This window comes from Salmo salar, chromosome 06, assembly GCF_965601325.2.
Source record: "Salmo salar chromosome 06, fSalSal1, whole genome shotgun sequence".
NCBI classification, from domain to species: Eukaryota; Metazoa; Chordata; class Actinopteri; order Salmoniformes; family Salmonidae; genus Salmo; species Salmo salar.
The window spans coordinates 79,202,725-79,218,986 of record NC_138296.1 but is presented as its reverse complement, the minus strand read 5'-3'; the positions used below and the strand labels follow the sequence as shown (position 1 = coordinate 79,218,986).

Genomic DNA, 16,262 nt, shown 5'->3' with positions numbered 1-16,262 from the left:
GAGTATAAATTGAATTCATTAGCAAATAATTAGCTTTTTTATTTTACTGGACTGATGATGCCTGCATCTGATGGTCATGGTGCTTACAAGACAAGTGGGAACTCGAGAGAAAAAAAAAAAGAGAAAATCATGACGCCATCTGGATGATCGTTCAAAACGATTTTTCCCAGTCGGATCTCTTTATTTTTTTCCTGAGTTCCCAGTTTTCTTGAATGAACTGAAGTCGGAGATGTCCTATTTACGAGTTCCCAGTTGTTTTGAACACGTCATTAGTCTCAGTCTCTGGTCAGTCTCAGAGACTGACCAGAGAGAGGGGACACTGTGTTCCACCTCATGACGAAACTCGAGTCGCACCGCATCCGCATCATGTTGTTCCTATGACCAGAGAAAGTGAAATATTCCTCCATATTACAATAGACACGATGAAGTTGCTAATAATAATAAAAACGCAGGGCTATCGATACACTTGGCTAATAATTCATTGCAGCTACAGCGGGAGTGGTAGTATCAGGGGCGCAACTTTCACTGGGAATGAGGGGGACATGACCCCCCCCACCACACACACATTCTGAAATAGCATTTTTGCACCCCCCCAGGGGTTTCAGTGTGCTTTAGGACCATGCGGACGCCTCAGAGAAGTCGGGTAGGCTGTTTGGCGGTATCAGATGGCTGGATATAGGACCCTGCGGACACCACAGAGCATAAGAACATGGGACCCCTAATCTTCAAAAAGTTCTACAGCTGCATCATCGAGAGCATCCTGACCGGTTGCATCAACGCCTGGTATGGCAACTGCTCGGCATCTGACCGTAAGGAGCTACAGAGCGTAGTGCTTATGGCCCAGTACATCACTGGGGCCAACCTTCCTGCCATCCAGGACCTATATACTAGGCAGTGTCAGAGGAAGTCCCAAAACATTGTCAAAGACTCCAGTCACCCAAGTCATAGACTGTTCTCTCTGCTACCGCACGGCAAGCGGTACCGGAGTGCCAAATCTAGAACCAAAAGGCTCCTTAACAGCTTCTACCCGGTTGCATCACCACCTGGTATGGCAACTGCTCAGCATCTGACCATAAGGTGCTACAGAGGCTAGTGCTTATGGCCCAGTATATCACTGGGGCCAAGCTTCCTGACATCCAGGACCTATATACTAGGCGGTGTCAGAGGAAGGCCCAAAAAATTCTCCAGTCACCCAAGTCATAGACTGTTTTCTCTGCTATTGCACGGCCGAGAGCCGTGCGGCGCGCCAAGTCTAGGACAAAAGGGCTCCTTAACAGCTTCTACCCCCAAGCCATAATACTGCTGAACGATTAATCAAATGGCCACCCAGACTATTTACATTGACCCCCCCCCCCCCCATTTGTTTTTACACTGCTGCTACTCACTGTTTATTATCTATGCATAGTCACTTTACAAATGACCTCGACTAACCTGTATCCCCCGCACATTGACTTGCTACAGGGAACCCCTGTATATAGCCTCGTTATTGTTATGTTATAATTTTCTTGTGTTACTTTTGGATTTTTTTCACTAGTTTATTTAGTAAATATTTTCTTAACTCTATTTCTTGAACTGCATTGTTGGTTAAGGGCTTGTGAGTAAACATTTCACGGTAAAGTATACACCTGTTGTATTCGGCGCATGTGACAAATACAATTTCATTTGATTTGATTTGACAGCCCGCTTTGAGTTTGCCAAAGGAACCTAAAGGACTCTCAGACCATGAGAAACCAAGATTGAACTCTTTGGCCAATGCCAAGCATCACGTCTGAAGGAAACCTGGCATCGCTCATCACCTGGCCAATACCATCCCTACGGTGAAGCATGGTGGTGGCAGCATCATGCTGTGGGAATTCTTTCAGCAGCAGGGACTGGGAGACTTGAACTTGAACCCAATCGAACATCTCTGGAGAGACCTGAAAATAGCTGTGCAGCGACCCTCCCCATCAAACCTGACAGAGCTTGAGAAGATCTGCAGAGAAGAATGGGAGAAACTTCCCAAAAACAGGTGTGCCAGGCTTGTAGTGTAATACCCAAGAAGACTCGAAGCTGTAATCGCTGCCAAAGGTGCTTCAACAAAGTACTGAGTAAAGGGTCTGAATACTTATGTAAATGTGATATTTCCGTTTATTATTTTTAATACATTTGCTAAAAATTCTAAAAACCTTTGTCATTATTGGGTATTGTGTGTAAATTGAAGAGGGAAAAAAACGATGTAATCATTTTTAGAATAAGGCTGTATCGTAACAAAATGTGGAAAAGGTCAAGGGGTCTAAATACTTTCTGAATGCACTGTACCATTAGAGCTAGCTAAAAGTTGGTTAACGTTAGCTGGCTTACTGACTTTAGCTATCATTTTTGCCTCAATCACACTAGACCTGAATCAAACAATGAAACCAGTGGCCAAACTATTGAGGACCGATATTCTGACGTCTTTTGACAGCGCAATGTGAATCAGTATAGCAATGTAACATTATTGATCTGTCAGTTTCCTTAGCTAATTCCCTACTTTGCTCACACTGACACAATATAAACAGCTCTACAGGCTTCACTGTCATGGTGCACAGTCAGTACACAACACTATGCTCATCATGTCTTAGCAGGATCAGATGGTGACAGGTGTCCCAGCAGGGTCAGACAGCCAGGGAAGACTAGTCTACGGAGCTCAGGTGAATTTTTTATTATATTAAACAACCAGTGAATGGATACAAAGTTCCATCTTGAGTTGATGGTCATTTCTATTATTGAATCATTATATTATCCAAGAATAGAATCAATGTATAAATGTACACCAAGGTAATTCTTTGTCATGCTTTATAGCAGGATCAGATTGTGACAGGGGTCTCAGCAGGGTCAGGCAGCCAGGGAAGACCAGTCTGTGAAAGCTCTGAGGTGAACTTTTGCAGATACATCAATGTATTCTCTCTAAGCAGCAAACACTGGACAAGCCAGAGGCTTCAAAGATTGAAACTATTTTAAGACAGTCTTACAAACCTCTAAAGTTGATTTCCAATCCAAACTGTTGATACAGGCTTTTCCCAATGACACAAAACATGCCAAACAAAAATATGAGGAAGACCTGGGAGACACTATTGATATGTTAAAATGCCCTGTCATCTCAGACATAAATTACTGCAGTTTAAGAGCATCCATAGAACGTACAATATGCCAGTAAAACTGAATATCATACACTGTAATTACTCTACTAGATGTGTAAAACACAAAGGGGGACATATTTGCATATTATGTTATTCTCTTGTGAAGGCTGGCTGAATTCGGGCAAAGTGTATGTTCTTTTATCTCAGCATGTCTACAGGTTCTCCCTTCTCCCTGTTTTTGTTTGCTTGGAAATGTTGATACTGGAGACATCAGAAGAAACGGTGTAACCTAGCATTTATAGCAGCTAAGAAATACATTGCATTAACTGGAAGGTTGGTTATCCTCCCACAATGTCACAATAGATGGCAGAAATGTCAAGTTATGTATCACTAGATTTGATTTATTAAATAATTAAGTGTATACTGTGCAACTTTCATAAGGTCTGGATGCCTTATATGGAATACTGTACGACAAAAGGAGTCTGTAATGAAAACACGTCAGAGGAGATAGCTATTTAGGCAATCCCTAGCTGCTGGGCTGCACAGTCCTGGCACTGGGGGTCTGCCGTACTGTTCTCACTCTGGCCTTGGCCTAACACACCTGAAACCAATATTAAAAGAGCTCCACAGTACTATTAGGCCTATGATATGAATTACAGTGTCCTCTGTCATTATTGGGACCATGAAGCATTCTTTCTTCATTTGGCTCTAATATTCCAAACGTTTGGATTTTAAATCAAACAATGACTATGAAGTTAAAGAGTAGACTGTGAACATTAATTTGAGGGTATTTTCATCCATATCAGGTGAACTGTTTTGAAATTTTCGTCGCAGTCGGCGTTCCAATTCATCCCAAAAGTGTTCGATGGGGTTGAGGTCAGGGCTCTGTGCAAACCAGTCAAGTTCTTCCACACCAATCTCAACAAATAATTTCCGTATGGACCTCGCTTTGTGCACGGGTGCATTGTCATGCTGAAAGGGGCCTTCCCCAAACTGTTGCCACAAAGTAGGAAGCACGGAATGTCATTGTATGCTGAAGCGTTAAGATTCCCTTCACTGGAACTAAGGGGCCTAGCCTGAACCATGAAAAACAGCCCCAGACCATTATTCCTCCTCTACCAAACTTTACAGTTGGTACTATGCATTCGGGCAGGTAGCGTTCTCCTGGCATCCGGCAAACCCAGATTCGTCCATTGGACTGCCAGATGGTGAAGCATGATTCTTCAATCCAGAGAACGCGTTTCCACTGCTCCAGAGTCCAATGACGGCAAGCTTTACACCACTCCAGCCGACGCTTGGCAATGCGCATGGTGATCTTAGGCTTGTGTGCGGCTGCTCGGCCATGGAAACCCACTCATGAAGCTCACAACAAACCGTTATTGTGCTGACGTTGCTTCCAGAGGCAGTTTGGAACTCAGTCGGTAGTGAGTGTTGCAACCGAGGACAAACTATTTTTATGTGCAACGTGCTTCAGCACCTGGCGGTACCATTCTGTGAGCTTGTGTGGCCTACCACTTCGCGGGTGAGGTTGCTGCTCCTAGACGTTTCCATTTCAGAATAACAGCACTTGCAGTTGATTAGGGCAGCTCTAGCAGGGCAGAAATTTGACGAACTGACTTGTTGGAAAGGTGACATCCTATGACGGTGCCACGTTGAAAGTCACTGAGCTCTTCAGTACGGGCCATTCTACTGCCAATGTTTGTCTATGGGGATTGCATGGCTTTGTGCTCGATTTTATACACCTGTCTGCAACGGTGTGGCTGAAATAGCCAAATCCATTAACTGAAGGAGTGTCCACATACCTTTGGCCACGTAGTGTACATTATGATTCCGGATAATCCTGAATGAATCGTGAATAATGATAACAATGATTACATTACAATAACGGGGAGGTTAGCATTTTTGGGGGGGTATGATATTTGTTCGTCTATACCTTTCTCACTCATCATTATTCACGATTCATTCAGGATTAGCCATAATCATGGTAGCATCCACATTAATGTAGAAGTGTTTAGAAACATATTCTGTTCTTTATTTACAATAAAAGTAACCTCAAAATGACCCCAAATGGGTCATATTAGACTGTGTAGAAATGCCCCAAAGAAATCTGAGGGAGGACCCCAAAACCCCCTGCCAGGTTATGTCCCCCCGAATTCTAAAACCAAAGTTGCGCTCCTGGGTAGTATGGAGAAGTGTGTTTTATGTTTTGTAATAGTGTTGAATCAAAACAGTGTTGACAGTAAAGGTCGGCCGATTATGATTTTTCAACGCCGATACCGATACCGATTATTGGAGGGCCCAAAAAACCTGATACTGATTACTCGGCCGATTTTTTCCCTTTATTTGTAATAATGACAATTACAACAATACTGAATGAACACTTATTTTAACTTAATATAATACATAAATACTATCAATTTAGCCTCAAATAAATAATGAAACATGTTCAATTTGGTTTAAATAATGCAAAAACAAAGTGTTGGAGAAGAAAGTAAAAGTGCAATATGTTCCATGTAAAAAAGCTAACGTTTAAGTTCTTTGCTCAGAACATGGGAACAAATGAAAGCTGGTGGTTCCTTTTAACATGAGTCTTCAATATTCCCAGGTAAGAAGTTTTAGGTTGTAGTTATTATAGGAATTATAGGACTATTTCTCTCTATACGATTTGTATTTCATATACCTTTGACTATTGGATGTTCTTATAGGCACTTTAGTATTGCCAGTGTAACAGTATAGCTTCCGTCCCTCTCCTCGCTCCTACCTGGGCTCGAACCAGGAACACATCGACAACAGCCACCCTCGAAGCAGCGTTACCCATGCAGAGCAAGGGGAACAACTACTCCAAGTCTCAGAGCGAGTGACGTTTGAAACGCTATTAGCACGCACCCAGCTAACTGCACCCCGGATTTCTTTTAGCTAAATATGCAGGTTTAAAAATATATACTTCCGTGTATTGATTTTAAGAAAGGCATTGATGTTTATGGTTAGGTACAGTCGTGCAACGATTGTGCTTTTTTCGCAAATGCGCTTTTGTTAAATCATCCCCCGTTTGGTGAAGTTGGCTGTCTTTGTTAGGAAGAAATAGTCTTCACACAGTTCGCAACGAGCCAGGCGGCCCAAACTGCTGCATATACCCTGACTCTGTTGCAGAGGTGTCACATTTTCCCTAGTTAAAAGAAATTCATGTTAGCAGGCAATATTAACTAAATATGCAGGTTTAAAAATATATACTTGTGTATTGATTTTAAGAAAGACATTGATGTTTATGGTTAGGTACACATTGGAGCAACGACAGTCCTTTTTCGCGAATGCGCACCGCATCGATTATATGCAACGCAGGACAGGCTAGATAAACTAGTAATATCATCAACCATGTGTAGTTAACTAGTGATTATGATTGGTTGATTGATTGTTTTTTATAAGATAAGTTTAATGCTAGCTAGCAACTTACCTTGGCTTCTTACTGCATTCGCATAACAGGCAGGCTCCTTGTGGAGTGCAATGTAAAGCAGGTGGTTAGAGTGTTGGACTAGTTAACCGTAAGGTTGCAAGATTGAATCCCCAAGCTGACAAGGTAAAAATCTGTCGTTCTGCCCCTGAACAAGGCAGTTAACCCACCGTTCCTAGGCAATCATTTAAAATAAGAGTGTTCTTAACTGACTTGCCTAGTTAAAATAATAATAAAAAAATCAAAATCAAAATAAAAAAAATATATATATATATATACAAAATTTAATCGGCAAATCGGTGGCAAAAAAAAAAACGATTGCCGATTGCTATGAAAACTTGAAATCGGCCCTAATTAATCGGCCATTCCGATTAATCGGTCGACCTCTAGTTGACAGTGCTGAATAAAAACATGAAGTCACTCATAAAAACAGCAGCTCTTTGCTGTATTCTTTGACAGTTTCTCTCTGGTCATGGTTTAAAAAAGTTCTGAAATCTCATGTAAACTAGTATCAAACTTTGCTGGAAGCTGTAGGCACGGGTGATTTGAGCTACCTGATTGGCCAGCGCAGTAGGCACCCTCAATTTAGCCACAGATCTCCCGGTCGGCCGGACAGGCGGAGTTTGTCTTTCCAGACAAATGAAAAGGTTACCCTGTGCGCAGTCCATCTACCACCAACAGCGCAACAGAATTTTAAAAAAGAGTGCAAGTCTTTATCACAGCCTTTTCTACAGAAATGTTTGGTGATTGACTAGGAATGCCTTGAAGATGGACCGGTTGGTGACCACTGTTTTAGACTATTGCGATACACACGCAGTTTGTTTTCCTTTGCCATATCGTCACTACTATAAAGCTCGTTACGTCTTTACAAACCCACATAGGACACTCTTACATTCCAATGTCTATGGTGGTCTCAATAGATTGTCTGTGTCTATAATGTAGATCACAGTATAGTTATGTTATATGTTATGTTAAATTGTGATTGGTTTGATTGGCATCTTACTCTATTGACACGGCGCAGTTTGGCTCCAGCGATCATGGCGGCGAGTCCCGTCGGGGCGGGAGCCTCTTCACCCGGTCCGCCTCCAACCATGGGCAGTGGTGGAGGCAGGGGGGGCGGGGGAGCACCTGCCGAGGGGGGAGGTGGGCCAGGAGGGGGAGGAGGCATAGGGGCACCCAGGGAGGGGGGGCCTCCACCTAAAGAGGGGGGGCCACAACCCATGGACATGGGGGGAGGCATGGGAGCTGGGGGGGCTACAGAAAGCACACCAGGATGGCCTTGGAAAGGAGAACCTGGTGAAATTCAGAGGGAGAGTGAAAGAGGTCAGAAGACTTTCTTTATAGTGTCACATGACATTTAACATGAACCACTGGTAACACATTGATGTGGGGTAAGTCTTAGGTAGAAGTGCAGCAGTGTCTGATTTGAAAGTGAATATGCGTTTAAATCAGGCACTAGAGACACTTGATAATGCCAAAATGTAAAGACGACCTTACATTTTCTCAAAATGTACTTCAGAAATGTAAAGGTTACAAAAAAAAGAATGTAATTGTTCAGTGAGTTGAGTTCAGTGTTTCCTCACCTGGGTTCGAGGATCGTCGTTCCCTCTCCATGTGTGCCTGCTTCTGCTGCTGCTCCATAACCTGTCTGGAGAGACAAGACACACAGTCAGCCAGTCAGCCCACCTCCATTATATGACTGTCATAGCACAGTCAGACAGGCACACAGAAAGCCAAAGAGACTTCTTGCCCAATAAAGCAGGGACATTTGACACACAGTCAGTGAGTCACATAGACAACAGTATTTCAATTGTATAAGTATATACCACAGTCAGCCAGCCTACAACCCTCCAGTTCTCCAGCCCTCCAGTTCCCAAACCATCCAACACTCCATCCATCCAGCCCTCCAACCCTTCAGTTCTCAAACCCTCCAACCCTCCAGTCCTCCAGTCCCCCAGCCCTTCAGCCCTCTAGCCCTCCAACCCTCCAGTTCTCAAACCCTCCAACCCTCCAACCCTCCAGTCCTCCAGTCCCCCAGCCCTTCAGCCCTCTAGCCCTCCAACCCTCCAGTTCTCAAACCCTCCAACCCTCCAACCCTCCAGTCCTCCAGTCCCCCAGCCCTTCAGCCCTCTAGCCCTCCAACCCTCCAGTTCTCAAACCCTCCAATCCTCCAACCCTCCAGTCCTCCAGTCCCCCAGCCCTTCAGTTCTCAAACCCTCCAGCCCTTCAGCCCTCCAACCCTCCAACCCTCCAGCCCTCAAACCCTCCAGTTCTCAAACCCTCTGACCCTCCAGCCCTCAAAACCTCCAGTCCCCCAGCCCTACAACCCTACAGCCCCCCAGCCCTACAGCTCTCCAGCCCTCCAGTCCTCCAGTCCTCCAGCCCCCCAGCCATACAACTCTCCTGTTCTCCAGCCCTACAGCTCTCCAGCCCTACAACTCTCCAGCCCTCCAGTCCTCTAGCCCCCCAGCCCTACAACTCTCCAGCCCTCCAGCCCCCCAGCCCTACAACTCTCCAGCCCTTCAGTCCTCCTGTTCTCCAGCCCTACAACTCTCCAGCCCTCCAGCCCCCCAGCCATACAACTCTCCAGCCCTACAACTCTCCAGCCCTCCAGCTCCCCAGCCCTACAACTCTCCAGCCCTCCAGTCCTCCAGTCCTCCAGCCATACAACTCTCCAGCCCTCCAATCCTCCTGCCATACAACTCTCCAGCACTCCAGTTCTCCAGCCCTACAGCCCTCCAGTTCTATAAGTAGCCTGAATGTATGTCTGTTTATACATGGACAAGTAGTGCTTCATGTTAACTTCCATGACGAGAGAGATCCTCTCCCTACTGTTCACTATGCTGCAGGCTTTATGAGCTTCTCTCCCCACACTCTCTCCTTCTTCCTCTTCCTTCTTTCTCTTCCCCTCTGATGTGAGAGGAATACGTCAGAGCTCTGGGGGGGGGGGGGGGGGGGGACTTTTTTTCACTTTTGGTCTTTCTTTAATGAAACTTTCTCATTTCATTTAAAAACTCACCCCCCCTTAAAAATAAAACACCAAAATATATCCTGTACTGCATACATGTACCATACTCACCTTTCAATCTACCACATGATACAAACCAACATCACAATACTCAAAACAATACCCACTCCTACAACCGTATATCCAAAACATCTTCCCCAGCTATACAGACAGCCCCCCCAACACACCATCTCTCCTGAAACATCTTCCCCAGCTATACAGACAGCCCCCCCCCAACACACCATCTCTCCTGAAACATCTTCCCCAGCTATACAGACAGCCCCCCCCCCCAACACACCATATCTCCTGAAACATCTTCCCCAGCTATACAGACAGCCCCCTCAACACACCATATCTCCTGAAACATCTTCCCCAGCTATACAGACAGCCCCCCCCAACACACCATATCTCCTGAAACATCTTCCACAGCTATCCAGACAGCCACCCCAACACACCATATCTCCTGAAACATCTTCCCCAGCTATACAGACAGCCCCCTCAACACACCATATCTCCTGAAACATCTTCCCCAGCTATACAGACAGCCCCCCAACACACCATATCTCCTGAAACATCTTCCCCAGCTATACAGACAGCCCCCCCCCAACACACCATCTCTCCTGAAACATCTTCCCCAGCTATACAGACAGCCCCCTCAACACACCATATCTCCTGAAACATCTTCCCCAGCTATACAGACAGCCCCCCAACACACCATATCTCCTGAAACATCTTCCCCAGCTATACAGACAGCCCCCCCCCAACACACCATCTCTCCTGAAACATCTCCACACTTTTTATCATTCCATATAACTCAAACTCAACCCTTAGGTGCGCAGAGACCATCCATCCCATTAAACATTAGTAAAGGGTCTGTTATCCCCCCACCTTTGACCCTGTTCCTCCTTGTTAGCCAAATAGATAACTTTGCCTGAGCAAACAGAAAATTCAACAAAACACATTTGACCATCTCCATAACCGAATACCTGTATCCCATTATAAACACCCCAACAGTAAAACCCACCCCCAACCTCTCACACAGACATTCCAACAGAGACATTAGTGACATTAATCTGGTGCACACAGAAAACACATGAATCACAGTTTCTTTCATTACACAGAAAGGACACCCCTGCCCGATTCCCGGTTCAACCCGTGCCAACCAGCTGTTAGTGGCCAGGGCTCCATGAAGAACCCTCCACTGGAGGTCCCCTGACCTCTTTGGTACTGGGGGTTTGTAGAGCCCCCTCCATCTAAAACCCACCATACTCATTGAAGATGTGGAATTTTCCAGCTGTGTGTCTTGTTGGAGAGAAGATGTGCTGACCCAGCAGCCACAGGCCTGGGAGACACACTGTTATACTGACTGTTACCACTGGAGGGGGCTCCACGCACACACACACACACACACACACACACACACACACACACACACACACACACACACACACACACACACACACACACACACACACACACACACACACACACACACAATGATATTTATTCTGCTCTGCTTCGGCATTTGGAGTTGAGATGAAACGATAAGCGGAGCAGAAATAGCTCAGGTTACAAAGGCTGGCTGGTCATGTATTTCCCTGAGGGCCTGGAGATAGTAATTGATTGCAGAAACAGCTTGAGTTACTGTACCTCTCTGAAGAGTCTATAAATCCTGGAGCATAATATCAAGCGCAAATCCGATATTAACATCTATTCTCCACAATCTGCCCACCATGGTTTAGTACTTCACATGTTCAGCTGTCATTAGCTGTCTTTCTCTCTGCTACTCTCTCTCTCCCTCTCTCTCTCTGCTACTCTCTCTCTCCTCTCTCTGCTACTCTCTCTCTGCTACTCTCTCTCCCTCTGCTACTCTCTCTCTCTCCCTCTCTCTCTGCTACTCTCTCTCCCTCTCTTTCTGCTACTCTCTCTCTCTCTCTCAGCTACTCTCTCTCTCCCACTCTGCTACTCTCTCTCCCTCTCTCTCTCTCTCTCTCTCTCTCTCCCTGCTACTCCCTCTCTCTCTCCCTGCTACTCTCTCTCTCTCTCTCTGCTACTCCGTCTCTGCTAGTCTCTCTCTCCCTCTCTGCTACTCCCTCTCTCTCTGCTACTCTCTCTCTTGCTCTCTCTGCTACTCTTTCTCTTGCTCTCTCTGCTACTCTCTCTCTCCCTGTCTCTTTCTCTGCTTAGCTCACTCTCTCTCCCCCTCTTTCTCTCTGCTACTCTCTCTCTCCCTCTCTTTCTCTGCTACTCTCTCTCTCGCTCTGCTACTCTCTCTCTCCCTCTCTTTCTCTGCTACTCTCTCTCTCGCTCTGCTACTCTCTCTCTCCCTCTCTCTCAGCTACTCTCTCTCTCCCTCTCTGCTACTCTCTCTCTCCCTCTCTCTCTGCTACTCCCTCTCTCTCTCTCCCTGCTACTCCCTCTCTCTCTCCCTGCTACTCCGTCTCTGCTAGTCTCTCTCTCCCTCTCTGCTACTCCCTCTCTCTCTGCTACTCTCTCTCTTGCTCTCTCTGCTACTCTCTCTCTTGCTCTCTCTGCTACTCTCTCTCTCCCCCTCTCTTTCTCTGCTTCTCTCACTCTCTCTCCCCCTCTTTCTCTCTGCTACTCTCTCTCTCCCTCTCTTTCTCTGCTACTCTCTCTCTCGCTCTGCTACTCTCTCTCCCTCTCTCTCTGATACTCTCGCTCTCTACCTCTCTTTCTCTGCTACTCTCTCCCTCTTTCTCTCTGCTTCTCTCTCTCTACCTCTCTTTCTCTGCTACTCTCTCTCTGCTACTCTCCCTCTCTCTCTGCTACTCTCTCTCTCCCTCTCTGCTGCTCTCTCTCCCTCTCTCTCAGCTACTCTCTCTCTCCCTCTCTGCTACTCTCTCTCCCTCTCTCTCAGCTACTCTCTCTCTCCCTCTCTGCTACTCTCTCTCTCCCTCTCTCTCTGCTACTCCCTCTCTCTCTCTCCCTGCTACTCCCTCTCTCTCTCTCTCCCTGCTACTCTCTCTCTCTCTCTCTGCTACTCCGTCTCTGCTAGTCTCTCCCTCTCTGCTACTCTCTCTCTCTCCGATTCCCTCTCTCTCTGCTACTCTCTCTCTCCGATTCTCTCTCTCTCTCTGCTACTCCCTCTCGCTCTGCTACTCTCTCTTGCTCTCTCTGCTACTCTCTCTCTTGCTCTCTCTGCTACTCTCTCTCTCCCCCTCTCTTTCTCTCTGCTACTCTCACCCCCTCTCTTTCTCTGCTTCTCTCACTCTCTCTCCCCCTCTTTCTCTCTGCTACTCTCTCTCCCTCTCTGCTACTCTCTCTCGCTCTGCTACTCTCTCTCCCTCTCTCTCTGCTACTCTCGCTCTCTACCTCTCTTTCTCTGCTACTCTCTCTCTGCTACTCTCTCTCCCTCTCTCTCTGCTACTCTTCCTCTTTCTCTGCTACTCTCTCTCTCTCTCCCTCTCTCTCAGCTACTCTCTCTCTCCCTCTCTGCTACTCTCTCTCTCTCTCTCTCTCTCTCTCTCTCTGCTACTCTCTCCCTCTCTCTCTCTGCTACTCTCTCTCTCTCTGCTACTCTCTCTCTCTTTCTCTCTGCTTCTCTCTCTCTACCTCTCTTTCTCTGCTACTCTCCCCCTCTCTTTCTCTGCTTCTCTCACTCTCTCTCTCCCTCTCTTTCTCTCTGCTACTCTCTCTCTCGCTCTGCTACTCTCTCCCCCTCTCTCTCTGCTACTCTCGCTCTCTACCTCTCTTTCTCTGCTACTCTCTCCCTCTTTCTCTCTGCTTCTCTCTCTACCTCTCTTTCTCTGCTACTCTCTCTCTGCTACTCTCTCTCCCTCTCTCTCTGCTACTCTCTCTTTCCCTCTCTCTTAGCTACTCTCTCTCTCCCTCTCTGCTACTCCCTCTCTCTCTCTCTCTCTCCCTGCTACTCCCTCTCTCTCCCTGATACTCTCTCTCTCTCTCTCTGCTACTCCGTCTCTGCTAGTCTCTCCCTCTCTGCTACTCTCTCTCTCTGATTCTCTCTCTCTCTGCTACTCCCTCTCTCTCTGCTACTCTCTCTTGCTCTCTCTGCTACTCTCTCTCTTGCTCTCTCTGCTACTCTCTCTCTCCCCCTCTCTTTCTCTCTGCTACTCTCTCCCCCTCGCTTTCTCTGCTTCTCTCACTCTCTCTCCCCCTCTTTCTCTCTGCTACTCTCTCTCTCCCTCTCTTTCTCTGCTACTCTCTCGCTCTGCTACTCTCTCTCCCTCTCTCTCTGCTACTCTCGCTCTCTACCTCTCTTTCTCTGCTACTCTCTCCCTCTTTCTCTCTGCTTCTCTCTCTACCTCTCTTTCTCAGCTACTCTCTCTCTGCTATTCTCTCTCCCTCTCTCTCTGCTACTCTCTCTTTCCCTCTCTCTTAGCTACTCTCTCTCTCCCTCTCTGCTACTCCCTCTCTCTCTCTCTCTCTCCCTGCTACTCCCTCTCTCTCTCTGCTACTCCCTCTCTCTCTCTGCTACTCCCTCTCTCTCTCCCTGCTACTCTCGCTCTCTCTCTCTCTCTCTGCTACTCCGTCTCTGCTAGTCTCTCTCTCCCTCTCTGCTACTCTCTCTCTCTCCGATTCTCTCTCTCTCTGCTACTCCCTCTCTCTCTCCCTGCTACTCTCTCTCTCTCCCTCTCTGCTACTCCCTCTCTCTCTGCTATTCTCTCTCTTGCTCTCTCTGCTACTCTCTCTCCCCCTCTCTTTCTCTGCTTCTCTCACTCTCTCTCCCCCTCTTTCTCTCTGCTACTCTCTCTCTCCCTCTCTTTCTCTGCTACTCTCTCTCTCGCTCTGCTACTCTCTCTCCCTCTCTCTCTGCTACTCTCGCTCTCTACCTCTTTTTCTCTGCTACTCTCTCCCTCTTTCTCTCTGCTTCTCTCTCTCTACCTCTCTCTGCTACTCTCTCTCTGCTACTCTCTCTCCCTCTCTCTCTGCTACTCTCCCTCTCTCTCTGCTACTCTCTCTCTCCCTCTCTGCTACTCTCTCTCTCCCTCTCTCTCAGCTACTCTCTCTCTCCCTCTCTGCTACTCTCTCTCTCCCTCTCTCTGCTACTCCCTCTCTCTCTCTCTCTCTCCCTGCTACTCCCTCTCTCTCTCCCTGCTACTCTCTCTCTCTCTCTCTGCTACTCCGTCTCTGCTAGTCTCTCTCCCTCTCTGCTACTCTCTCTCTGTCCGATTCTCTCTCTCTTGCTCTCTCTGCTACTCTCTCTCTTGCTCTCTCTGCTACTCTCTCTCTCCCCCTCTCTTTCTCTGCTTCTCTCACTCTCTCTCCCCCTCTTTCTCTCTGCTACTCTCTCTCTCCCTCTCTTTCTCTGCTACTCTCTCTCTCGCTCTGCTACTCTCTCTCTCCCTCTCTTTCTCTGCTACTCTCTCTCTTGCTCTGCTACTCTCTCTCTCCCTCTCTCTCAGCTACTCTCTCTCTCCCTCTCTGCTACTCTCTCTCTCCCTCTCTCTCTGCTACTCCCTCTCTCTCTCTCCCTGCTACTCCCTCTCTCTCTCCCTGCTACTCTCTCTCTCTCTCTCTCTGCAACTCCGTCTCTGCTAGTCTCTCTCTCCCTCTCTGCTACTCCCTCTCTCTCTGCTACTCTCTCTCTTGCTCTCTCTGCTACTCTCTCTCTTGCTCACTCTGCTACTCTCTCTCTCCCCCTCTCTTTCTCTGCTTCTCTCACTCTCTCTCCCCCTCTTTCTCTCTGCTACTCTCTCTCTCCCTCTCTTTCTCTGCTACTCTCTCTCTCGCTCTGCTACTCTCTCTCCCTCTCTCTCTGCTACTCTCGCTCTCTACCTCTCTTTCTCTGCTACTCTCTCCCTCTTTCTCTCTGCTTCTCTCTCTCTACCTCTCTTTCTCAGCTACTCTCTCTCTGCTATTCTCTCTCCCTCTCTCTCTGCTACTCCCTCTCTCTCTCTGCTACTCCCTCTCTCTCTCCCTGCTACTCTCGCTCTCTCTCTCTCTCTCTGCTACTCCGTCTCTGCTAGTCTCTCTCTCCCTCTCTGCTACTCTCTCTCTCTCTGATTCTCTCTCTCTCTGCTACTCCCTCTCTCTCTCCCTGCTACTCTCTCTCTCCCCCTCTCTTTCTCTCTGCTACTCTCACCCCCTCTCTTTCTCTGCTTCTCTCACTCTCTCTCCCCCTCTTTCTCTCTGCTACTCTCTCTCCCTCTCTCTCAGCTACTCTCTCTCTCCCTCTCTGCTACTCTCTCTCTCCCTCTCTGCTACCCTCTCTCCCTCTCTCTCTGCTACTCTGCTACTCTCCCTCTCTCTCAGCTACTCTCTCTCTCCCTCTCTGCTACTCTCTCTCTCTCTCTCTCTGCTACTCTCTCCCTCTCTCTCTCTCTGCTACTCTCTCTCTGCTACTCTCTCCCTCTTTCTCTCTGCTTCACTCTCTCTCTACCTCTCTTTCTCTGCTACTCTCCCCCTCTCTTTCTCTGCTTCCCTCACTCTCTCTCTCCCCCTCTTTCTCTCTGCTACTCTCTCTCTCCTTCTCTTTCTCTGCTACTCTCTCTCTCGCTCTGCTACTGTCTCTCCCTCTCTCTCTGCTACTCTCTCTCCCTCTCTCTCTGCTACTCTCTCTCTGCTACTCTCTCTCTCTCTCTGCTACTCTCTCCCTCTTTCTCTCTGCTACTCTCTCTCTCGCTCTGCTACTCTCTCCCCCTCTCTCTCTGCTACTCTCGCTCTCTACCTCTCTCTCTCTGCTACTCTCTCCCTCTCTATCTCTGCTACTCTCTCTCTCTCTTTCTCT

At 47.4% G+C, this 16,262-nt stretch overlaps 1 protein-coding gene across 5 annotated transcripts in view; it reads right to left on the bottom strand.

The window, feature by feature from the left end:
* LOC106608079 (ena/VASP-like protein) overlaps nucleotides 1–16,262 on the bottom strand; it is a 141,544-nt gene that overhangs the window by 16,167 nt on the left and 109,115 nt on the right. For all 5 annotated transcript variants that reach the window (XM_045721005.2, XM_082976996.1, XM_045721006.2 and 2 more), the window contains exons 5-6: nucleotides 8,130–8,194; nucleotides 7,550–7,839 (exon numbers count right to left, since the gene is read on the bottom strand). In XM_045721005.2, coding sequence (XP_045576961.1) covers nucleotides 7,550–7,839; nucleotides 8,130–8,194 — 355 coding nt within the window. The remainder of the gene's footprint in view (nucleotides 1–7,549; nucleotides 7,840–8,129; nucleotides 8,195–16,262) is intronic.